The 25,776-nt window shown below is 42.4% G+C and overlaps 1 protein-coding gene across 3 annotated transcripts in view; it reads right to left on the bottom strand.

Moving 5' to 3' along the window:
• FARS2 (phenylalanyl-tRNA synthetase 2, mitochondrial) overlaps positions 1–25,776 on the bottom strand; it is a 194,136-nt gene that overhangs the window by 133,134 nt on the left and 35,226 nt on the right. For all 3 annotated transcript variants that reach the window (XM_064161129.1, XM_064161131.1, XM_064161130.1), the window contains exons 3-5: positions 23,957–24,592; positions 11,554–11,713; positions 4,734–4,865 (exon numbers count right to left, since the gene is read on the bottom strand). In XM_064161129.1, the coding sequence (XP_064017199.1) occupies positions 4,734–4,865; positions 11,554–11,713; positions 23,957–24,574 (910 nt within the window). In that variant the 5' untranslated portion in view covers positions 24,575–24,592. The remainder of the gene's footprint in view (positions 1–4,733; positions 4,866–11,553; positions 11,714–23,956; positions 24,593–25,776) is intronic.

Below are 25,776 nucleotides of genomic sequence, written 5' to 3'. Positions count from 1 at the left end.
AGAAACTGTCCAAACTGATAATCCTTTCAGCAAAACCAAACCAAAACAAAAAGGAGTGGACAGATTAAGAACTTAGAACTGTTACTTCCCCTCAGTCAGCAGTTTTCATGATCTTCAATGAATGTGTACAGAAAGATTTATTTGCTGCAGCACTGAAGCCAAACAAGTTCTATATCTTAAGACCTGGATTTGGCCGAAGGTGGCAGCCAATTTTGGAAGTAAGTTTTGAAAGTGCTCTGTAAAACGGTTTCCAAGTGGGAAAGAACTACACTTCAAGAATCAGGCTTCACCAAGGAGCAAGCTTGTGACAAATAAGCTTCTACCTTCTAATACAAAAGCAATGATCTGCAGAAGTTATGACAGACTACTTTTGCCACGTTCACCGACATTCAGGAAGATGTTCAAAGTCAGTATGCTTCTTCATTACAAGTATGCACAACATTAACAAGAAATACTGTAACAGAAAAAGTGTCTTTGCTGTGAGTTCAGGGTATTACACACAACTGGAAGACCAAAACTGCTCAGTAATTTTAAAACTACAGTTGTATGCAAGGTGCTGACAAAGTTCTCTCCACAGCCTTACTGAAAGCCCAGTGCCTGCTCATTTTGCTAATGCCAAGAGAATCTCTTCACGCTGGAAAATCATTCTTCCAAATCCCTGCACCATTTCCTACTACATTCAAATTAGTTTCTTAATACTGTAAATAATAATGTGGCTTTCTGATGTGGAAGGTAGAAAAATCCACATAGAGCAGGGAAGTCTTTACCAACTCCTTTTACTGGTAGCTGCCTTCATGATTCATTGTCTCCAGAAACAAAAGCTCAACCAGAGCTCCCACTCAGAGCTGAAAGCCTGGCTGTGTGCCAGGATGTTTCACATTACCAGCCAGTGATCAATGGTAATCAGCTCCAGCAGTCATCATACCAGAAGTCCCAGACTTCATTTTGATCTGGTGTGCCACACTTAACATTATTTAGATTGGGTATTAGGAACAAGTTCCTTACCACAAGGGTGGTGGAACACTGGAAGAGGTTGCCCAAGAAGGTAACTGAGGCCCCATCCCTGGAAATACTCAAGGTCAAACTTGACAAGGCTCTGAGCAACCTGATCTAGTGGAGGATATCCCTGCTCACTACATGGCCTTTGGAGGTCCCTTCCAACCCAAACCATTCTATGATAATTCAAAAACATCATGAGAATTCTTACCAAAAAAATAGAACTTCTTTTATAACTTTTTTGTTTGTGGATTTCTGGAGGACGTTGTTTGTTTGGGTTTCATTTTGGTTTGAAACCATTCAGGTTTATAGTCTCTTGGTTCTGGAGTAAACTTTAGTCCAATTTTCTCACTTCCATGCCCAGCTAACACATTCTGCAACACCGAGCACCAAGAACATTGTCATTGATTTCAATCAGCACAGAATCACACCCTAACTGCTTCCAATTTCACAGGTACTAAGCAACACTATGTGATCACAGCTTCCAAGTAAGCAACATCCTGTATTCAAACCTTTGAATCGTCTCACTCCATGCAGACCTGGGAGCTTGGGCACCAACCAGTGAACACCAGTTTTGCTTGGACAACAAACTCTTGGCAGCACAGAAATAAGTTAACACATCTTACATGCTGTTAATTGGTATTAGTTCTACTGAACCATAAAATTTCCTTGTATCCTCATCATGGACCTAAAATGGAGAGCATTTGCTACTATATTTTAAAGCTTCTGCATTTTTCTCAGTTTTAACAAGAGCAAACCCAGACTTTTCTTTATATCAGAATTCACACATAACATTCCTATTAATGTATTCATGTACAGTCTAAAAGGAAAAACAGAGCACACAAAAATGGAAAGCTTAATGGTACAAGTTAGATTTTATACTTCTTATTGAATATAGATTCCAGTAGTCATCTTCTCTGTTCACACTATTCCAAATAATTGCTCTTAGATTAGCATCATCAGTCTTAAGGGAATGTGCATTATCGTTTGACACAGACGTGGTGCTAAGAGACTGGTTTAGCACCAGCACTGGCAGAGTCTAGGTAACGATTGGACTCAATGATCTTAGAAGTCTTTTCCAAGCAAAATATTTCTATGATTCTATTCAGTGCATTTCTGCAGTAGTGTGTATTTTCTCAACAATTACCTAAGAACCGTGGTGGTTTGGGTGTTCCCCACACCCCCACACTTTGGAAATCACCCAGACTAGACTCAGCTGGCTCTGGAAATTTGAATGAAGCTTATTATTTACAGCTTAGCACAATATACAGCAGATAGTTACAGTATATACAGTTTTACACAGAAATATACAAGGTAAAAGGTAATACAGAAACACAACAGCCCTCCCAGAAACCTGAGTCCCCAGGAGGCGCTCTCAACCACCCTTCCACCTTCTCCCACTCCCCTACCTTACCCCAGACTTTGCCTTGTGCCCCAAGGAAGAGCAGAGGGTCAGCCGGGGGGTTAGGAAGCAAGTGGATTAATCAGACAGATGGAAAGTGAGGTTAGAGAGAAAATGCCCAGAGCTTGGACAAAGAGCAACTCCCTTATCTATGTTTGGATTCTTGTTCTTACACCTCTCCGCAAGGCTATGAGTGAAGTAGACATCACCACTGTTTCCCTTTCATAGCCTGTGATATAATCCTTCTCACCAAAACATTCTAGCTAGCTTCAAACTAGCACAGAACATAGGGCATGCATTTTTCTTTTAAAATAGCAACTCTCACTGTCAAAAAACCCAGCAAATAACACCATATTTCCTATTTCGTTAGTAGTAAGAGGCTTTGCTGAATGTTAACAGCTTTTAAGAAATATTCAATAGCTGGACTGGCTTTAGTGGAAATGGCACTTACAGTCATTTCAAATTTTATTTGCTCATCCACACATCATGACAATGGAAACCTTGCTTGCTTTTAAGACAGAAAACCTGAATGGTTTGGAAGACTGGATCACCTTCAGTATCCACTGAATGACAAAGAATGAGGCTGGCTGCCCCTCCCTGGGCAAATCCTGATCTGCTTTAACTTTTTAAGGATGCTACATTTGAAGGGCGAGATAATGCACTATGGAAGTCCACACACAATAAAGTTAAGTTTTGATCTGTTGTCTCTCATATCTGGTTTATCACATCTGTTTTGCAGAGATTCATGTCAGAAAACAGAAGTCTAGTTCGTTAAGAAGCAAGCAGGAATAAACCAAAAATGCAGAGAGACTCTTCACAGAGCTCAAAAGAAACAGAGAGGAGAGTAAGAAAGCAGGTGATAATGAGTACCAATACATTTGAACAGACATGACAGTTTTCCCCTATCACCAATGAATTTCTATTCACACGTGTTTTTGTAGCACATTCTACAAAGTGGTTAAAAGACTCCTTGCAAAACCAACTTTTACTGCTGTAGACACCCTTGTGGTTCCATGCACATTCATTCACACATACACATGTCTACAGTAACTGCTTTGAGGCTAGAGTTTAGCTCTTCTCATCCACATTAAAGGAACAACTTAGAAACACAGATGTTCTTCAATAAAGTCTGGGTATTACTGTTTTACATCTCATGGAAATAACACACAGTAGTAAAAATAACACCAAACATTAGTCTTTGACTTCTGTGGTTGATCAGAACCTGTATTGTATTCAGCATGTCATGAACACGACAATCAAAGAAAGAATGTTGACATAAACCTTTAATGAACTGCAGAGGAGCTCTGGAAGGGGATTAATCTTTTAAAGGAAAATGGTCACAACATTTAAATCCACACAAACTTTGAAAAATACATTTTATGCCAAGTAACTGAGGCCAAAATTGAGTTATTTATAGTTACTGGACTTGTACTACAATGGAAAGAACTTAGAGCACATTAATGTACAACAACAGCTTACAAAACTAGTTGAAACTTGGCTACCTGAAATAACATTTGTGAGAATTAAATGGATCCCCTTCCAAAAGGCTCCTCCATGTAGTAAACAGCTCTGACAGACAGTGAGTGACAGAGGTCTGAGCAAACACAGTCTGCCCTGGGCTTACAAAGCACTGCTCATTCTCAGCTAATGAAAACAAGCACATAAAATTCTCAATGCAAAAATAACCAGAAAAATCCCACCATTTTTAACTCTCCTTCCTTGGTACTTACATGTAAGTTTTAGAAAGCAACATCATCAGGTGACTTTGCTCAGTATTACTTCCAATTAAAATAAATGATGTTGCTTTCAAAGCAGTTTACAACCCCATAAATAACCATTCTGAGGATAAAAGAAATGAAACAAAACCAAAAGCAACCTACCATTCACCCAGCAAACAAACTGCAATATGAAAAGACATCACATTCTTCTTTCTGTACTTTAGAGACACAGGAGTACCCTGATATTCCAAACATTAGGAGATGCTATTTGCTTATGATTCTTGTAAATCATAACAATGAATGCACTTGACATCACTTGGAAGACAAAAAAATGCAGACCTTAATTTGTCAGCTTCTCTTTTAAAGCTGACATCTGTTTGCCTCCTTATTGCACAAAATAAAAGGCAAGCTTTCTGCCTGTGGGCTCCAGATCGCTCATTCCATCCCTCCACTCAAACCACAGCACACGAGAGCTGTGTTCCACCTCAGGACTAGTTGTGGTGGCTGTCAGGAGCAGAGATGTGTGTTCTCCCCCAGGGGAGAAAGGGGACCTGAAGCTGATTGCTCTGGAAGTGTTTGCTAATAAAGATGTCAACGAAGTAAAGGAGTTTCAGTACCTGAGTTAACTAGCTGTTGCTCCATGACCCCGCAGCCAAGAACCTCCAGCCATTCTCCTTGGAAGTTGATCTCCATCTCAAAGGAAGGGTGAGTAAATGGGAAGTAGCAGTCTACCCATCTGACTTGCAGTCCTGTAGCAGTGTTGAAAAAATAAATAAATATGAAGGGTGTATGCTTCAAAAGCCATCCCTCCAACCATCTGCAAAACTTGCCCTTCAACTAATGACTCCAATTACAGCAATCCAGAGAAAATAAATAGCAAACAAACTCCTTTACAGCACTTTGGCGAGGCAATACATCTTAAAACTTCTGGAAAAAAAATGACTGTGTCTTTTCTAATATGAAAAACACTTTGTGCAATTCAAGCATCCTCTGAAACCAAATCAATCACCTGTCAACCTCTAGCAACCAGCTGGCATTGAACAAAAATGAGCCAAGATCATGGGAAAGTCACTAATGTTGTTATTCTTTACACCAGGAAATGACTAACTGCTCCTCACAGAAAAGCCAAGTAATTTTTACTTAGTATTTTATCAGTTGGCTAGACAAGTGCTTTTTCAATCAGAAGCTATTTCAAATACAAACCTATTCTTTTTGTATATGATCAAATACCAATGCTTAAAATAGATGCTAACGCAAAGAAACACAAAGATGTATACACAGAGCTGCACCGCTCATCCTGTCACAAAATGCCTTTGTAAAAAGTCCCTCTCCAGCTCTCCTGTAGCAAAATCTCATGGAAGAAACTCAAAGAGCATCACTTGTAGACTACAAAACAAGATGTGGCACATCACTAGAGATTGTCATTAAATCAACTGTCTTTCATTGGCAAGTATTTAAGGCAACGGATTGCATGCTCCAGATTTTCACCCCTCCTCTAATACCCATCTTCCTGTTGGCAAAGCCAGGAAGAAACAACAAGACAAACCTTGGGAATATACACAGCTGCAGACTTTTGTAAAGTCTTTTACCTACTTCATGACGACACAGAGACTTTTAAGCACTTTCTGTTATACTTTTTTGCTAATGAGAATGATGAATCATTGGCCCAGGTTGCCCAGAGAGGTGGTAGATGCCTCATCCCTGGAAACATTCCAGAGCAGGTTGTTTGGAGTTCTGAGCAACCTGATCCAGTTAAGATGTTCTTGCTCACAATAGGGAGGTTGGACTAGGTGATCTTTCAAGGTGTCTTCCAACCCAAACCATTCAATGATTCTCTCCTGCTTACTGCCATGTACAGGCAACACTGGGTATCCAGATAGTGAGTGATGAGCCACATAAACCAAAACTTTCACATTAAACATTACAAAAGCTAACCTAAAATGAAGCAACACAAACAACAAGACAGGTCACTGCCATGACCTTGCTGTAGACATCCTCATTCCATCATCGCTTTGAGTTGGTAAATTTTCAGTGCAGCACTGCAGAAGCACAGCTATGCAAGTGCAGGACTCCAGACTACAATAGTTAATACAAAATAAACTTGCATTTGTCTCTGAATTGGAAGGATGGACCATTGGGTAGATAAGGAATTGGCTAGACGGCTGCTCTCAAAGAGTTGTGATCAGTGACTCAATGTCCAAATAGAGACCTGTGATGAGTGGAATCCCCACAGAGATCAGTACTGGGAAGGTGATGTTTAACATCCTGGTGGGCAATACTGACAGTGGGATAGAGTGTGCCCACAGCAAGTTTGCTGACAAAACCAAGCTGTGTGGTGGCAGCTGACACACTGGAGGGCAGGGATGCCATTCAGAGGGATCTTGACAGGATGGAGAGGTGGGCCCATGGCAACCTCGTGAAATTCAATGAGGGAAAGTGTAAGGCCCTGCACCTGGATTGGAGCAATTATAAACATAGGCTGGATGATGAGTGGATAGAGAGCAGCCCTGCAGCGAAGGACTTGAGGGTGCTGCTTGATGAGGCACTTGACATGAGCCAGCAATGTGCACTGGCAGGCCAAAAAACAGCAGTGTTCTGGGCTGCATCAAAAGATGAGTGGCCAGAAGGTCAGGAGAAGTGATTCTGCCACTGTACTCTGCTCTGGTGATCCCTCACCTAGAGTCCAGTTGTGGAGCGCCCAACACAAGAATGGCATGGATCTCTTGGAGCAGGACCAAAGGAGGGTCACAAAAATGACCAGAAGGCTGGAGCACCTGTCCTATGAAGACAGCATGAGGGAGTTGGGTCTGTTCAGTCTGGAGAAGAGAAGGCTCTGGGGAGACAGCAGCCTTGCACTACCTGAAGGGAACCTACAGGAGAGATGACGAAAGACTTCTTATAAGGGCTTGTGATGATAGGGCAAATGGTTTTAAACTAGAGCAAGATAGAATTAAATTAAACATTAGAAAGAAGTTCCTTACTATGAGGGTGGTGAGACACTGGAAGTGTTTCCCAGAGCAGTTGTGGATGTCTCATCCCTGAAAATATTTCATACCAGGCTGGATGATGCTTTGAGCAACCTGGTCTAGTGAGAGGTGCCCTTGCCCATGGCAGGGAGGTTGGAACTAAATTCTAGGATTTAATCTTCAATCCAAACAATCTGCCTGTGAAATACAGCTGACTGTATGACAATGCAATCTTTCCGTAGCTTACTGCAGCTGTGATCCTGCTAGGAAAGATGAGCAACTTCACTGCAATATTCTGCTGACAGTGCAGGCTGTAAAGAACACAGCTGATGTGAAGCGGAAAAGGAATGAAATTTTTACTTTTAACAGAAAATGAGACCTTACAGAGCATTCACAGTAAGAGGAAAAAAAAAAATCAAACTTTCCAAGAGATTTTAAAATGCATTGAAATTTGAAGTTAAAACCACAGCCAGTTGAGACACAAAAGCAATCAGAAATACGCTGTAAAGTGGAGATTAAAACGAAAAGGTGGCAGCTGTCAAAAGATAAATTTAATTGTTGTGCTAGTTCGGGCCTAGCTAGAATGTTTTAGTGAGAAGAGTTAGATTACAGCTGTGGAAGGAAAACAAGACTGATGTCTACCTCACTCATAGGCTTGCTGAGATGTATAAGGGAGTCTTGCTTCTCCTGCTGGGGAGCTCTGAGATGCATCTCTCCCTCTAACCTCACCCTCTGTTTTTCTTCCCTGATCCACTTTGCTTCCTAACCCCCTGCCTGAACCTCCATTCTTCCTTGGGACTGGGATAAGGTTGAGAGGGGTAGGGGGAAGGTGGAAGGGTGTTTGGAAGCCCCTCCTGGGGACTCAGGTTTCTGGGAGGGCTGTTGTGTTTCTGTATTACCTTTTACCTTGTATATTTCTGTGTAAAACTATATACTGTAAATATCAGCTTGTCTATTCTGCTAAGCTGTAAATAAGCTTCACTGAATTTCCAGAGCCAGCTGAGTCTAGTCTGGGTGATTTCCAAAGTGGAGGGGAGCAGGTAACACCCAAACCATCACACTTCCAGCCCCCGGTTACTTGCACTGCACCCACAGCACATGTCCAGCACCCAGCATGGTTTGCTTCTTTGAATATTGATTTCCAGTTTGCACTGACAGCTTACTAGGAGGTCAAAGAGGTGAACATGAGAGAACTTCACATTTCCATGACTGGGAAAAACATAAAAATCAAAAGACATAATTCTATTTAAATCACTCTCTGTATCTTTTTGTATTTCAGGAAAAATATCTGGGCCACAGACATAAAAAATCCTCACGGTAAGAAGGCAGCGCTTTCTTCTAGCCTGCAGATTTACAGCCATTTAAGAATATCTCTTTAATGTCTTCCTAGGTAGCCTGTGAACTGTAGAAGTTCTTGTAATAGCTAACATACTGAAGCTTAAAGTGCACCTCACTCGTTGAGACCTCACCGTGTCCAGCTCTGGAGTCCTCAGCAAAGGAGACACATGGGCCTCTTGGAATGGATCTGGAGGAGGCCATAGAAATAATCCCAGGGCGAAACCCTTTTCTGGGAGGACAATTTGAGAGAGCTGGAGATGTTCAGCCTGGAGAAGGCCCCAGGGAAACCTTCTTATGGCCTTTCAGTACGTAATGGAGCAGACAGAAATATAAAGACAGTCTTCTCAGCACAGTGTGTTGTGACAGGACAGGGGGTGATGGATTTAAACTAAAAGATGGGAGATCTAGCCTAGATACAAGGAAGAAATGTTTCACACAGAGTGGTGAGACACCGACACAGGTTGTGTGAAAGGTAGTAGATGTCTCTGGAATGGGGCTGGGTGCTAGGTTGGACTGGATGATCTTGGAGGTCTCTCTTCCAACCTGGTTGATTCTAAGATTCTATACTTCTGTGGTAATTAAATCATTGTAGAATGATAGATGATTCTATGATTCTGTGTATTCATTCTACCTGGTTGCCTTTTGCATATATGCACCAGTAAATAGAACCTCCCTTTAAACTTCCAATTTGTCTGCAGTATCTTCATTCTTACTCTTCAAAAGGAATAAGTGTCATTTCTGTCCTCCAGCCCCAGGTAGCTCATGGCCCTAAACTGGGACACTGGTAAAAAGTCATCCTTGTTGTAAGTTCAGCTTGAGAATTTCAGACAAATATTGAAGCAGTCAAACATAGCATCTACTTGCTGCTATTAGCCATCCATTCTTGGAACTCCTGCTCTAAATTCAGTGGCCATCTTAAAAGTGTTTTCAAAGTAGCCAGCAACCCCCAAATTTCCCCAACAGAAAAATGAATCCATCCAGAAGAGAAACATCCTTGCTAGGAAATAGCATTAATGTGCAATTTTAGACCAGGCCATTTATAAATCTAACTCCTGAAACTGAAAGCAGGTATTTCCAAGGAAAGGATATTTCCTTCCTGTATATGGACATTGATCACCCTTCCTCATTCCAGTTTTTCAACTCACTCCAAGCTTAGGAAATCCTTTCAGCTGCAGGATTTAATTCATTTGCAGAAGCAATACACTAAGGGCACTCTGAGTGTGTGCGCAGCAAAGAAGCACATGAACACATCTACCCTGAGATGCTGGCAATGAAGCTGGTGAAGGGTCTAGAGCAAAAAATCTTCTAAGGAGCAGCTGAGGGGACTAGAGTTGTTTGGCCTGTAGAAAAAGAGGCTAAAGAGACACCTTCTCACTCTCTACAACTTAATGAAAGGAGACTGTGGTGAGATAGGGGTTGGTCTCTTCTCCCAAGTAACTAGCAATAGGACAAGAGCAAACGACCTCAAGTTGCACCAGGGGAGGTTGAACACGAGGAATAATTTCTTCCCAGAAAGGGCTGTCAAGCCCTGTAAAAGGCTGCTCAGGGCAGTGGTAGAGCTCCAGTCCTTGAAGGGATCTAGAAGTGCTGTAGATATGCTGCTGAGGGACATGGATTAGTGGTGACCTAGCAGTGCTAGGTTAGTGATTGGACTTGATGATTTGAAAGGTCTTTTTCAACCTAAACCATTCCATTGCTTTTCCTATCAAGCTGCATGCTGCTAATACAAAGTGTGACTGCTGTCCTACACACACTCCAGCACCACTGAGCTCTGACGCAGCCCCAGATGCAATGCTGCAGCTACATTCCATCCCACTGCAGACCTGGGATGTCCACAAGTATGAAGCAGAAGTGGTCCCACACACCTTTGTGCTGAAGCTGGAGCTGTCTCTCCTTGCAAGATGAACTCTAACACATACTTTCACAGAATCACAGAAACATTCAGGTTGGAAAAGATCCTTAGGATCAGCAAATCCAAATGGTATCCCTACTCTACAAGGTTCACCCCTAAACTGTATCCCCAGGCACCACACCCAAACGACCTCTAAACATCCAGGGTTGGTGACTGAACCACCTCCCTGAGCAGCTCATTCCAATGCCTGACCACACTTTCTGTGAAGAAAATGCTTCCTAATATCCAGTCTAAACCTACCCAGTCACAGTTTGCGGCCATTCCCTCTTGTTCTACCACTAATTACCTGTAAGAAGAAACCAGATTTCTTCCAGATGAGCAACTGTAGTTGGGTTTGGCCCACATCTCTACCTGCACTCATGCCCACTGTGTTACCCTGACATGCTGCTTCACAAAAATCTGATGATTCCACAGTGTTGTGTCTGTCAGTATTTAGGAAAACCCAGAGAAGACTGTGTGGCCTGTTGGGCTCTGCTCAATAATTTTATAAGGTATTAAAAGTATTAAGTATTAAAGAGTGATAAAATGTAAAATACCAATTACACCTGAAAGGTCAATCAGTAGCCAGTTATTCAGCCACTAAAAGACACTGGGATGGAACTCTGACCAAATGCAAATAAAAAATGTAATAGCAAAGATTCTTAATGAAGCCTTCTAAGATGACTACAACTCTCCCTAGAAAAACAGCCACATGGATGCTTCCATGTGACTACTGTCACCATTATCCCTAAGCCTCCTGGTGTCACAAAGTATCACAGTATCACCAAGGTTGGAAGAGACCTCATAGATCATCAAGTCCAACTCTTTACCACAGAGCTCAAGGCTAGACCATGGCACTAAGTGCCACGTCCAATCCTGCCTTGAACAGCTCCAGGGACAGCAACTCCACCACCTCCCCGGGCAGCCCATTCCAGTGTCCAATGACTCTCTCAGGGAAGAACTTTCTCCTCACCTCCAGCCTAAATTTCCCCTGGCACAGCCTGAGGCTGTGTCCTCTCGTTCTGGTGCTGGCCACCTGAGAGAAGAGAGCAACCTCCTCCTGGCTACAACCTCCCCTCAGGTAGTTGTAGACAGCAATAAGGTCACCCCTGAGCCTCTTCTTCTCCAGGCTAAATAATCCCAGCTCCCTCAGCCTCTCTAGTTATATTATGCAAAATATTTCTCCAAAGTCCAAATGCCTGCAGTCATCAGCAGACCAGCAAGAGAGGTGCAAGGACTTACCATCACCAAAGAGGTGAGTCATGAGCTTCCTGAGCACTTCCTTCAGGTTGAACTCCACCAGCCTCACTGCCTCCATAGTGTGACACTCTTGCTTGTGTGCAGTGCGATGACCTCGCTCAAACAGCTGTAAGCCTTCCCCATCCTTAACGTTGGAGAACAACTGCAACAAAACCACAGACACCAGTGTTTTGCATCAAGCAGAGAGTGAAGCTTTATTGATTTAAATGAAAGCTTACCTGTGAAGTCTGCACCATGAAAAATAGATGTAAAAATTGTGATTTTACATAAATTTGATAAACACAGAAATAAATCACCACAACAGAAATACTAAAACACTAAAATTTGGTTTATTTCTGTACTGTACATTCAAATACTATGAATAGCTACAGGAAAATACTTATTTTTAAAGGAAACATCTTTTTCCTTATCCTGCTACATTGAAAGTTATCATGTAGAACAAATTTCACTGTACAGTATCTAAATTACATCCACAAAACTCCAACACATATCACAATTTCAACTTTTTGGAGTAGTTGAATGATGTAAAGGAAATGCCAAAAAACCCAACAGCTTTTAAAAGCTGCAATCTAGTGAATTTCAAAAAAGCCAGCAAAAAAAGCTTCCCCAACAGAAAACAAACAGAAGCCCACACCAAAAAACACCAACAAAAACAAAGCCACCAGTCCTAACATTCCAGTTTACTCAGATCTTACACTGCTTATGTTTTGAGTCATCTTGAGTATGGTTTGTTCATTTAAGGATCACCATTTTCCTGTGTTTGCCCACACACAGCACATTCATATGTAGAAGAATTTTGTCTATGGGGCATTTAAGGATTCATAGTCTTGGTTTGGGGTTTCCAGGTAAATCTCAAAGTGCAGGGACAGGCTGTATTTGGGATGCAACAGACTTGCTCATTTTGCAGTGGCTGCTCTCAACCACATCTATTGCAGGTGGAGGATTTTTTTCCTGCACACCCCACACATTTCTGGCCAGGGGATCCCAGACACACACACTAGTGCAAACTTAAATCCTCTCAGGAAGACTAATAAACCACTCTTGCTAAACCACATCACTGAAGGCTGTGTACTGGGGAGACAAGTAGCTAGTTGTACACTCTAAAGAGAATTTCTCTTGGAAACCTTTCCAGCTGTACAAACCACAACTTTGTTAAGTCTGGAGGGTAGGGAGAGCTAATTGTGAAAGTGTTTCTACTGCACTTTACTCCTCCCCCGCCTTCCCACAGTCAACCAGCACACACACAGAGGGTAAAAAATCCACCACACATTGAGATTTTCTTCCATTAAGCCTCCTAACGTAACTAGCTCTCACTCAGCAGATGCCACGAACAGCGTGTAACCTTCGCAACTTGCAGATGTCCACAGAAGTTGTTTTAATTGCAGTTTGATACCTCCAGAGCACTGAAGTGCTCTAAAAAAGTTCAAGTGAACCTCTGCTAGCCTACAAATGGTTGGTGTAATTAAGACTAGCATGTAGCACTTTTCATACAGACACAAGGCAAGCAGAAGTTTGAGTTCAGAGAGCACACAAACTAGCAGAAATGGACTGAGTGAATTGGAAAAAAACAAAACAAAACAAACTTTGAATTGTTAGTCAGGAGAAGACTTGGCTGGCAGACTGAGAAGTTAATCTCCTTAGTGCTGTGCAGAGAAATACAAAATAAAACAGGAAAAAAAGAAATACTGAATGATTACCCATCTGTCTCAGAAAAATGCCTTTACTAATCAAAAGGCAGCAGCTTGACAAAATGAGATATTACACTTAAATAACAGATTCTGCATTCAAGTGCTCACCTCGAGGATTAAACCCCTTTATACTGCTGGCATTATTTCTGTACTGGTTGGAAGAAGCAGATGATACCTACCCTGTAACTAATTTACTGTCAGCAGGGCACATCAGTCATCCAGCATGCAAGTTTGAAAGCCAGGGGATATTCACAGAGGCCAGCATCAGCCAGGATTAATTGTCTTACACTCACTAGGTGGTCAACAGACAGACACAGGCTTCTTCTCATAGGAGCCTAAAGTGACTAAACCAGGTTCATGCTCTGAATTACCCTATACAAGTAGCTCATTTCTCTGGCTACTGACTGAAGAAACTATCTTCAGTAAACCAGAAATACCCTTCAGGGCACAGAGATTTCCCTCTGTGGACTAAAATGCATGGTACTTATGCACCAGAAGACGTATTGGCCATTTTTTTCTCCACTAGCAGTATTTTAGGACATGAAGCTCCCTCCTTTCTTTTCTCCTCCATTCCTCCCACTATCCCCCAGCTTAAAACAGGTTCCTCAGACAGCTGTAAGGAACAGAATCTGCACACTGCCTTTGAAATCCAGCATTTATATCAACCAACACACAAGTACTTTTCCTGACCATTGTTCTGCTCCTGAAATGCTGATGCCTGCTTGAAGCAAAAATTCTATTTTAGCAGATTATATCAGATGTGGCAATAAAATACACACAAGAACCACTGAAGTATATATATTCAGTCACACTCCAGCTCTCTAACCTGCCAGCCTCTTCATCCTGCCAAACCAGTCATATGTGCCCATGCAGTGGTGCACTGAGCCAGGCTGGGAGGTGGATCTAGGTGAGGGGTAACCCAGGAAAACAGAAGAAACTGAGACATGGAAACAGTCTAATTCAGATCGACACTCAGTTATCTACACATGGGCACATGGGACAGGGCAAGGCCACTATGACATAGGCACAAACCCATATCAGTTGGCCTAGGCTGTCAAAGGCCAGCTTTAGAGAAGACCCCAAAAGATAGGAAGCAGCAAGGAAGCACCCTCCTTTACCCAAGCACTTCAGTGTTCTCCATAGAGGCTTCCTGAGCTCCTACCAACTCCAGCACATTTATGAACAGGGTTGTACTGAGGAAAAAAAAAACAAACAAGAAACCTTACAGTTGTATTAATATTTACTCCCTTCTTTACATTCACTGATATTTCTATGTCAATATGAGCAGCTTTAAACTGATATACCAATGTCACTATTAGAGTGATTGAACTGTGCTAAGTGCATATTACTATACACATAAAGCCAGGGAAGTCAAAGCTTGAATAAAATGAAGAATCACCTACAGTCATTCCTTTTTGATGCTAGTTCTTCTCAAGTATATATCTGAGTAAATGGAAAGGAAAAAAAGCATTCCTCAGTCTTGCATAAAACACTGGCACATGCTTTACTGGTGGACTTGTCAGTGCTGGTTTATTCATAGAATCAACCAGGTTGGAAGAGACCTCCAAGATCAGCCAGTCCAAGCTAGCACCCAGCCCTAGCCAATCAACTAGACCATGGCACTAAGTGCCTCATCCAGGCTTTTTCTGAACACCTCCAGAGACAGCAACTCGACCACCTCCCTGAGCAGTCCACTCCAATGCCAATCACTCTCTCTAGCAAGAACTTCCTTCTGACATCCAGCCTATACTTCCCCTTGTGTCCCCTTGTTCTGTTGCTGGTTGCCTGGCAGAAAAGACCAAGCCCCACCTAGCTAAAGCCTCCATTCAGGTAGTTGTAGATAGCAATGAAACCACCCCTGAAAATGGTTGGATCTGAGGAGCTTGGAGGTCTTTTCCAACCTGAATTATTCTATGATACTTTTCCAGTGCAGACTAAAATAAAATGCATTATTATATTGCATTGAATATGATCTGTCATCACTTTCATCAGAAATTTCCTGTAGCCATAAATTGAGACATTGATATAGGTATTTTGATCACTTTTTTCCCCACTAGAGTGCAATTTAAATATTGCTCTGAACAGATTTAACTCCTTGATTCTGAAAAGCATTGATGGATTTGGTTTTTTAGCTGGATGAGACAAAGACAGACAAAGTTTGAAAGATGCACTACAGGCTTCAAAGCTCTCTAGACCATGGACTACTATGAACCTCTCTCAGACCTTCTGATAGCATTTGCTGTCAAATTTTCAACAGAGAATATAAACCAGATCCTCAGATCAGTGAGGCTCTACTTATTATAGTATGATTTATACAGCAGAACTTATTGAATAATATAATGACCACAACTCGAGAAGAGATCATGGAGAATGAAGCTAGCCCTACCTAAGCTAGCCAGCCCTTCTATTCCTACCACTCAGCCAAACTGCAGCTTCAGGAATAAATTCATCTCTCTTGTTGGTCAATTTAGCGCCACTCATCCACTCCTCCCCACAGGTGCCACCTCTGAATTACTGCACTGCAACGTGCAGTGTCCTTGGTCTGTACAGGAGCAAGTCTAAGCAAGAGCCTTTCTGCAGCCCAGCCTTTGGCAGTAACTCTAACACCATCAGTGTTGCCACTGCTAAAAGCAGCCACTTCTGTGAAAACATGCTGTGAACTTCAGAAAGTGCCATCATTGAGCAGAGACTGTGCTGACAAGTCCAATCACTGAACAGAATTGGTTATGCTCTAGCTCAAATCTAGACATCATGTTAAAAAAATTTGTTAACAAATATTTAGGTTAATATTTACACAGGCTCCAAAGCATAAAGCAATAAAATCTACACTTTCATTATCTAGAACAAAAAGTTTTACATTTTTAGGGTCTACACACTGTGAAGCTACAAAAATCAGGGTCTTTTTTCTGATTACAAATACTGCCTTGGAGCTGCAGTCCTTAATTATAAGTGAAATGCTTAACGTTTTCCATAGTATCCTATCAAAAAAAGTTTCCATTTGCACTAAAACCATTGCTACAGTATCCCAGTATCACCAAGGTTGGAAGAGACCTCATAGATCATCAAGTCCAACCCTTTACCACAGAGCTCAAAGCTAGACCATGGCACCAAGTGCCACGTCCAATCCTGCCTTGAACCGCCCCAGGGACGGCGACTCCACCACCTCCCCGGGCAGCCCATTCCAGTGTCCAATGACTCTCTCAGTGAAGAACTTTCTCTTCACCTCCAGCCTAAATCTCCCCTGGCACAGCCTGAGGCTGTGTCCTCTTGTTCTGGTGTTGGCTGCCTGAGAGAAGAGAGCAACCTCCTCCTGGCCACAACCACCCCTCAGGTAGTTGTAGACAGCAATAAGGTCACCCCTGAGCCTCCTCTTCTCCAGGCTAACCAATCCCAGCTCCCTCAGCCTCTCCTCGTAGGGCTGTGCTCAAGGCCTCTCCCCAGCCTCGTTGCCCTTCTCTGGACACGCTCAAGCATCTCAGTGTCCCTTCTAAACTGGGGGGCCCAGAACTGAACACAGTACTCAAGGTGAGGTCTAACCAGTGCAGAGTACAGGGGCAGAATGACCTCCCTGCTCCTGCTGACCACACCATTCCTGATGTGGGCCAGGATGCCATTGGCTCTCTTGGCCACCTGGGCACACTGCTGGCTCATGTTCAGGCGGGTGTACCCCAACTCCTGCTTCACAGCTTCCCTATTTATAGCTTTCAGATGTTAGCTCAAATGAGCCTGTCATTTCTTCATCCGAACAATCTGGTATTGGCCTCTGTTGGAACAAAGTAACTAAATTAGAAGAGAAATTTCTATGATATCACAACTTTTCCCCTTAAAAGTTATATAGAACTCAGTACAGGCAATAAAACACTTTCCTGTGTAAACATTATTTGTTATCAATGGAGAGATGCTCTGCAGTTGCCATTGGGTTTACCTTGGCTCCCTCTTCTGGCTAAAATGCATCAAGTGTGAATCAGATTTTTTTTTCTCTTCCATCTATTGTGGTAAGTAAAAGAACTGCACCAAAGGCCATGGCACAGCACAGAAATAATTTCTGTTATAACCCACCCAGGAAAATTTGCCAGTCCAACCTTGTCTACAGCACTTTTGATACCACCAAACCAAAGGATTAAAAAAAAACAGAACTGCCATATACACTAGAAGGAGAAAAATGTGCCCTTTAGAAGGAGAGCAGGCATACTGGATGAAGAGGGGAGAAAAGAAATAGCATTTGGGGATATCATTTGAGAACAGTAGCTCATTTTAGGGCCAGAATTTCGAAGCAGATTTGAGAAGCTATTTTGGAACCAGCTTGAACTATTTCTACAGGTTTCTCAATCTTCTGTTACATTCACAGAATCCCAGCATGGTAGGGATTGAAAAGGACCTTTGGAGATCATCTAGTCCAGCCCCTTCTTCTAAAGCAGGGTCACCATTTGCAGGCTCCCAGGGGCATTCACAGGATCACAGAACTAACCAGGTTGGAAAAGACCTCTAGGATCACTAAGTCCAATCTATCACCTAACCCTTCTAATTAACTAAACCATGGCACTAAGTGCCTCATCCAGCCTCCTCTTAAACATCTCCAGGGATGGTTACTCCATCACCTCCCCAAGCAGCCCATTCCAATGCCAATCACTCTAAGAAGAACTTCCTAACATCCAGCTTAAAGTTGCCCTGGTGCAGTTTGAGACTGTTCTCTTGTTCTGTCACTTCTGCAGTTATGTTTCACCAGTTTTAAATGTTTACACAGAATTGAGGATGCCCTTGCTTATTGCAAGGGGGTTGGACTAGATGATCTCCAGAGGTCCCTTCCAATTCAGTGCATTCTATGTTTCTTTGCAAAGATAATGTCCAAGTCAGTTGGGAATCTCTCCAGAGAGGGAGACTTCTCTCGACAGCCTGGTCCAGGGCTCTGGCAACATCAGAGAGAAATTGCTTTTCCTCGTGTTCTGATGGAACCTCAAGGATTCTAGTTTGTGCCCATTGCCAGGCATCACCAGAAAGTGTCTGGCCCCATCCTATTGCCCCTAACCCTTTAGATATTGATGAACATTATGAACATCCCCTCTGTATGCTCTTTCTCAGGCTAAATAGCCCCAAGTCTCTCAGCATTTCCTCCTCAGAAAGATGCTCCACAGTCCCCTCAGTATCTTCACAGTCTCTCCAGTAGTTCCTTGTCTCTATTGAACTGGGAAGACCAAAACTGGACAATACTTCAGGTGTAGTTTCAGCACAGCAGAGTAGAAGTGGAGGAGAATGTCCCTTGACCTGCTGGCCACTCCAGGAGATCGCTGGCCTTCTTGGCCACAAGGGCATGTTGCTGGCTCACGGTGAACCTGCAGTCCACCAGCACTCCCTGCCTTCTAGCAGCTTAACCCTAACCTGTACTGGTGCACGGGGTTATTCCTTCCCAGGTGCAGGACTCTACCCTTGCCCTTGTTGAGCTTTCAAAAGGGTCCTCTTAAAGCATTTCATAAGTACCTACAATTTTTTAGTATGCTGAAAACAGCTGTAAATGGACTGTGAGATGCTTGTTGGTAGCAGTCCAGGGACATTTTTTTTTAAGTTTATGGGAAATTTCAGCAGGAATTATTGCAGCAATAAGTCAGTTTGGAACCTGGGAATTTCTTTAGCACTTTGATAACTGCTTTCATATAAAGCTGCAGAAAAGCATCAGTTACCTGCCCATCTTCAAATCACAGATTAGTTCTCTTGTAATAATAATCAATCAGAAATCAAGAAATACAGTACAGCCAAAGAAACAAAAAGATCACAAATATTGGGCAGTTAAAGGCTAAAATTGACAAACCATGATTTGTTTTTCCAACTCTTACTTCCCATGTATTGATTTGAACTCTGATTATCAAGAATCACCCTAAAGGTTTCAGTCACAGGGCAGAAATTGTAACCTACCCTTGACTACAGAATTTTGTATTTGGAAAGGAGAGACACTTTTCTACATCTTTTACATCCTTCTTACCCTGCCTAAAATTTCAGATGAGGATGAACTTACCCCTTTTCCCCCCTCCTGAGCTAAGCATTTCCTCTCAATTCAAGTTTCTGTAAAATCACTCCAGGGTGTGATGGTTTGGGTGTTACCTGCCCCCTCACTCTTATGAAAGCACCCAGACTAGTCTCAGCCAGCTGGAAATTAAGGACTGAAGCTTTATATTTACAGGTTAGCACAATACACAAGCAGATATTTACAATATACACAGCTATATACAGAAATACACAAATTACAAGTGGTACAGAAACACAACAGCCCATAGATTCTATTCTGTGATTCTATGAAAACAGCCCTCCCAGAAAACAGAGTCCCCAGGAGGGGCTCCCAACCACTCTTCCACCCTCTTTCCACCTCTCTACCTTATTCCAGATTTTGCCTTATATGCAAGGTGAGTTTGGAGGCCAGGCCAGGGAGAAAAGTAGGGGCACCAGCTGTGACAGAGACCCACTGCATCATCTATGTTTATTTTCTTGCTTTTAATCCGTCTCAGCAAGACTACGAGTGAAGTAGCCATCACCACTGTTTCCTTTTCACAGCCTGTAATCTAACTATTCTCATTAAAATATTCTAGCTAGCCTCAAACTAGAACATGGGGTTTGTCCTCATATCTTCAGTTCTGTGGTCACCTCCACTGAGAAGACAACACATGATCAATGTCCAAATCAAAAGAACAAAGCAAAGCAACATATATAATTACTGGAATTAGTATATTCCAAAATTGACTACAGCATAAAAAATGATGGTGTTGGACACAAGATGAAATGCACCCAGGGCTTGCAGATAAGAGCTAACAGTTTTTTTTTCCTTAGTTCCAAAAATTCTTATCCCCAGCACTCTGCAGATTTCCTCTTGCCAGAGCTTGCAGTCTGGTTATGAATGGAGTCTGAGACGAAGGTAACAGGCCCTGACAATCACTTATTTTTTGCTTAGTGGGTTACAATCTAAAACATGCATATAAATAGAAAAAAAAGAAAAAATTGTCTCTCATGCAGTATTATCTCCATCTAGTCTTTGTTCTGCTCAGTTCCCTCTGCAATTACTTAAATGTGGGTTATTTTGAACAGGCAATCAGAATATAAAACACAGAAACAGTCCCCGGTGAAATTTCAAAATTAAACATTCCATTTTCTCCACACAAGGCTTCTATGCTGATGACTGTAATCACTTTTATGTATTGCAAGACTACCAGTGTGTAATCTGCATTTGCAGAAGAAAAGGATGCTTTAAATCACCACTGTTCTCTCTTTGTCAGTACAGAAAGTCAAGTGGACTTCTATTCTTTACGGGGAGTATGGGTATATACTAGCTGAAGATGAGGCAGCAGTGTGCCCAGGTAGCCAAGAGAGCCAATGGCATCCTGGCCTGTATCAGGAACAGTGTGGCCAGTAGGACAAGGGAGGTTATTCTGCCTCTGTACTCAACACTGGTCAGGCCATACCTTGAGTACTGTGTCCAGTTCTGGGCCCCTCAATTCAAGAGAGATGTTGAGGTGCTGGAACGTGTCCAGAGAAGGGCAACAAAGCTAATGAAAGGCCTGGAACACAAACCCTATGAGGAGAGGCTGAGGGAGCTGGGGGTGTGCAGCCTGGAGAAGAGGAGGCTCAGGGCAGACCTCACTGCTGTCTACAACTACTTGAAGGGAGGTCGTAGACAGGTGGGGGTTGGTCTCTTCTCCCAGGCAACCAGCAACAGCACAAGGGGACACAGTCTCAAGTTGTGCTGGGGAAAGTATAGGCTGGATGTGAGGAGGAAGTTCTTGCTAGAGAGAGTGATTGGCATTGGAATGGGCTGCCCAGGGAGGTGGTGGAGTCACTGTCCCTGGAGGTGTCCAAGCAAAGCCTGGATGAGGCACTTAGTGCCATGGTCTAGTTGACTGGATAGGGCTGGGTGCTAGGTTGGACTGGATGATCTTGGAGGTCTCTTCCAGCCTGGTTGATTCTATGATTCTATGACAACACATCGTGCAGCACATCACTAAATTCTAATTCATCAGCTATTAACAGCTGGCAGAAAAAAAGGCTCCAGGGACAAACTATAGTGGCCTTGCATTACTTGAATCGGGCCTACAGAATTGCTGGGAAGGGACTTGCTGTAATAGGATGAGAGGGAATAGACTGAAGCTTGAGGAGGGCAAATTTACACTGGACATTAAATTCTTTACAGTAAGAGTAGTGAGACACTGAAAAAGGTTGCCCAGGGAGGTCATGGACAGCCCTTCCCTAGAACAGAAGATGTCCCTTGCTCATGGCAAGAGTGGTTGGAAGGTCCCTTCCAATCTAAGCCATCCTATGATTCTATCTATGACTTGATGGTGCCAGAGCACCTGAACAGGCTGCTCAGAGAAGTTGTAGGGTCCCCTCTCCTGGAGAGATTCCAAATCAATGTGGACATTACAATCTTGGGCAACCTGCTCTAGGTGACCCTGCTTTAGCAAGGGAGGTTGGACTAAATGATCTCCAGAGGTCCCTTCCAGCATGCTGGGATGCTCCAATAACACTTCAGTTATTTTCTTAGGGAAAAATAAAAGAGAAAAAGAAACAAGAAATCTACAATGCAGTGGATCAGACTGTTACACATTGTGCATTTCTAGGTGGAAGGTGGATGTGAACTTAACTTTCTTCTCAATTATTAAAATCATATTATTACTGCTATTCCTGATACTAAATTTTTAGAGAAGAAAGAAAGTCTGTTGATAGGATCAACATTTATTAAGGAATATACTTATTGATAATAATTTCAATAATTAGATCAACCACACTCAAGTTTGCAGAAATTCCCTCCTGCAAGAGTATTGATGTCACTAGTTTGTGGCAGATAATCTTTCTAACTGAAATCCTGCTCAATAAAATGATTTGGAGCATAAAACATTTAAAAATGGCATTTCCTTTATGTAGTATTGAACATTTTTCTCCTGCATGCACCCTGATTGTCTTGCATACACCCTGGTCTATGGGAAGAGAACTGCAAACAAACTTAAGATCCACAAGATTTCTACTATCTGGTTACCAAAGCAGCAGTTGCATGCTATGCTCATACCACATCACTCATAGCACAACTGCACAGGCAGGTAGCCTGGAAGTGGAAGCAGTAGTGGCTGTGTGGAGTGGAAAACAGGGAGCACAAATCCCTTCCATCAGGGAGAAATCAGTACTCTAGGATTACCCTAGTTTTCCCTCATGCATGCAAAGCCATCAGGTTTCCCTGCCAAGCTCCAGTTACCCATAAGCAAGCATGTTAAGAACAAGTTACATAGCAGTATTATTAGTAAAGCTGGGTTTAGTTAAAGAAGGGAATTTAGTGGTGCTGCTGTAAGCCTGCAAAAACGATACAAATCAATTACGACTTGGAAAACAAACTGGCTTATATTTACCACTGATCAATGACACAGCAGAATACATTACAACACCAAAGCACCTGCAGACCACACAAGTGCCAATAAAACAAATGAACTCCAAAGTTTTGGACTTCTACCTAGAGGCTCATCAGCTGACGCCCCTAGACTCAGAGCTTACTATGAATGCCTCACCCAGAACTCAGCTGCAGCAGATAAATCCTCCATGACAGTTTTAAGATGAGATGCAGAATAGAATAATTAATAAAAAAAAAAAAAAAAGACATTCATTCATGGAACATTGGAGATATCAAATGAAAGATGATGACAGAATGAGAACTGTACTCTGCATGTAGCTGCACCAAATCACATCCATGAGTCCTTCAAGTACTACTATGAGAAAGTTTTGGGGAAAGTGACGTCATCGGAAGAAAGCTGAAATAAAACTGAAAGTGAATAATGCAGATCAATTCTGCATCAAATCTGGGCTGTCTCCAAAGCAGCATGGCCAGCAGGTCAAGGGAGGTGATTCTCCTACTCCACTCTGCTCTCATGAGATCCCACCTACAGTAATGTGTCCAGCTCTGGAGTCCCCAACACATAAAGAAAGTGTTGGAACAAGTTGAGAGGAGTTAATAAATATGATCAGAGGGCTGGAACACCTCTCCTATGAAGACAGGCTGAGAAATCTAGGCTTGTTCGGGGTAGAGAAAACAAAGCTTCACAGACACCTTAGAGCAGCCTGAAAGGGGCCATGGGACATCTGGAGAGGGATTTTTCACAAAGGCATTTAGTGACAGTATGAGGGGTTATGCTTTCAAACTGGAAGAAGCTGGATTTAGGTATTAGGAAGAAATGCTTCCCCATGAGGGTGGTGAGGCACTGAAACAGATTGCTGAGAGAAGTTATGTAGGCTCCAGCCCTGAAAATGTTCTAAGTCAGGTTGGATGGGGTCTTGAGCAACACGACCTAGTAGGAGTTGTCCGTGCCCATGACAGCAGGGTTGAAACTAGATGACCTTTAAGATCCCTTGCAACCCGAACCATTCTATGATTCTACATTTAACTGAGCAAGCTGTTTCCTTCCATGTACTGTTTTAGTTTGCTAGCTTTCAAGAACATTGTCTTTCCTTTTTCTTTTTGCCCCCCCATTTTTCTGGGGAAGTTTATAGCAGTTCTCAAATTCAGCATTTCCCACTTATATTCTTCCCAAACTAGAAGTATTACTACACAACCTACCACTGTATCAATGCACAGCATAACACTTTGCTGCAACATGTTTACACACACACGCTTTGCTTACAGCAAATACGAGATGATGCAACGCATCCAAAACCATTCACCCCAACTGGAGAAGTCCTACCTCATGACAGGAGAAGAGTCGAACTCCTTCCATCTGGTGAAAGACTGGGTAATGAGTATTGTCAATTGTATCACGGCGGTAGACATCCCCCACAGCCAGAAAGGCATCCAGGCCAGAGTGTATCAAGTCCCACTGGTGAGCTGATGTATGTGCTCTTAGCATATGATCCCGATTCAAGTAATAGTTGTCCTCTTTCCTTCTGCTGCTGTGGTTTGGTGGGATAAGCAAACTATCAAAATTCTGCTGCACTGTCACCACTGGAGAAAGTCCATCGTAGACCGAGAAAAGTGGAGTCCCGCGGCGGCCTGTATACTGTTGGTAGAAATGGTCCTTCACTCGCTCCTTGATCAGCCACAAAGGGTGATGCTTTTTGTTATGCAAGTTCTTTCCCACCTTGGAAAGAACCTTTTTGGTGACATTGCTGTAGTCATCCTGAGGATAGGATTTCCCAAGCAGTTCCACAGTATTTGAGCGGGGTGTGCTAGCAGCAAAATCTGAAGCTACAGACTTCAAAGAAGAATGCCTTGAAGAGGCTGGAACACCTCTCACCTTTACTTTTGGTGATAAAGCTGTTTTAGAATACTTGGCTACTCTCATGAATTTCCAGAGCATTGCCATTACAAACTTTTCTGTGATCTAGAAAAAGAAACATAAATAAAACAGTGAGTTAGGAACTGCAGTCGTGCTCCAGGAAATTGCTAGCATGTCAAGGATAAGTGAAATCCAAATGTCTGACCGATTAATATGATTGTAGAAGTGAGAAAATTCCCTTGTGATCAAATTTCAGCTAGGATATCTCATGCAATTATCAGTCTTCTGCATCACTGAATCAGTATTAATGACTCCAGATCGAGCCTTAACCCCTTTCTAGATACTGCTACTCTTTGCAGCTGAATAAACATCAGGCCTCCTATGAAACAGTATTTTTCACTTGGTTAATATATGAGGCAATAACTGAGTATCACTTACAAAAAAATCAGACATTTAACAATGTCCTCCAGCAATCAGAGACTTCTTTATAACAAACTCCTAAGCATTAGCCTATTGTTTTATCACCTACTCCCACTAGCAACCAGGTGCATGTGGCACACACTATGACATGATCACTAATTCTTACTGAATGCCAAATGAAACCAGCTTAACCTTCCAAAACCTCTGTGGAAGCACAGATGGCCAGAACACAAGGCATATATTTATATACAAACAGCATATTAATTTCACATATGAGCACTGCACAAGATTCACAACGGAGGCTTCGCATCATCAGAATCAACATCAGCACCTCTCCTTTTTCTGTACTTTCCCAGTATGGCTAATTTCATGGCTTATATTGCTGTATGGAGCAGGGTGCTTCAGGAAGGTGAATTAAGTGATGACATTCTGAAAGATGACTGAAGTGAAAAACTTATTTCCTCTCAAGGAGTCACATTTACAAATCCAACCTGTTTACAAACAGCTTTTGTGCTTCATATGTACACGGCTGCACTACTCTAGTGTTGAAAGAAGAATTCCAAAATGAAAGGGTTTTGGAGACCCTCAGTCACTCCAAATGCATAACCCCATTCTGAGATACAAAGTTCACTTCTACAGCTGGGCTTCACAAATATTAGCAGGTGTGCCATTAAAATAAAGCATTACAATCATTTACTATTTAATGGGAAAACAGATGAGTGGGAAAACAGAGGAATGAAGTGTCTGGGTAAAAGCATCAGCTCCAAACTAACTTCTTTCTGTTTCTCTGTGAAGCCAGAAATCCAGGGCCATGCTTCCTGGGTGAAATAATTTATAATGAAAGTCCTCTCAAAGAAACAAAACAAGAA

Source organism: Pogoniulus pusillus, chromosome 21, assembly GCF_015220805.1.
Source record: "Pogoniulus pusillus isolate bPogPus1 chromosome 21, bPogPus1.pri, whole genome shotgun sequence".
Classification (NCBI taxonomy): Eukaryota; Metazoa; Chordata; class Aves; order Piciformes; family Lybiidae; genus Pogoniulus; species Pogoniulus pusillus.
Note: the sequence above shows the minus strand (reverse complement) of the source record. Positions and strands in the feature narration are given on the sequence as shown.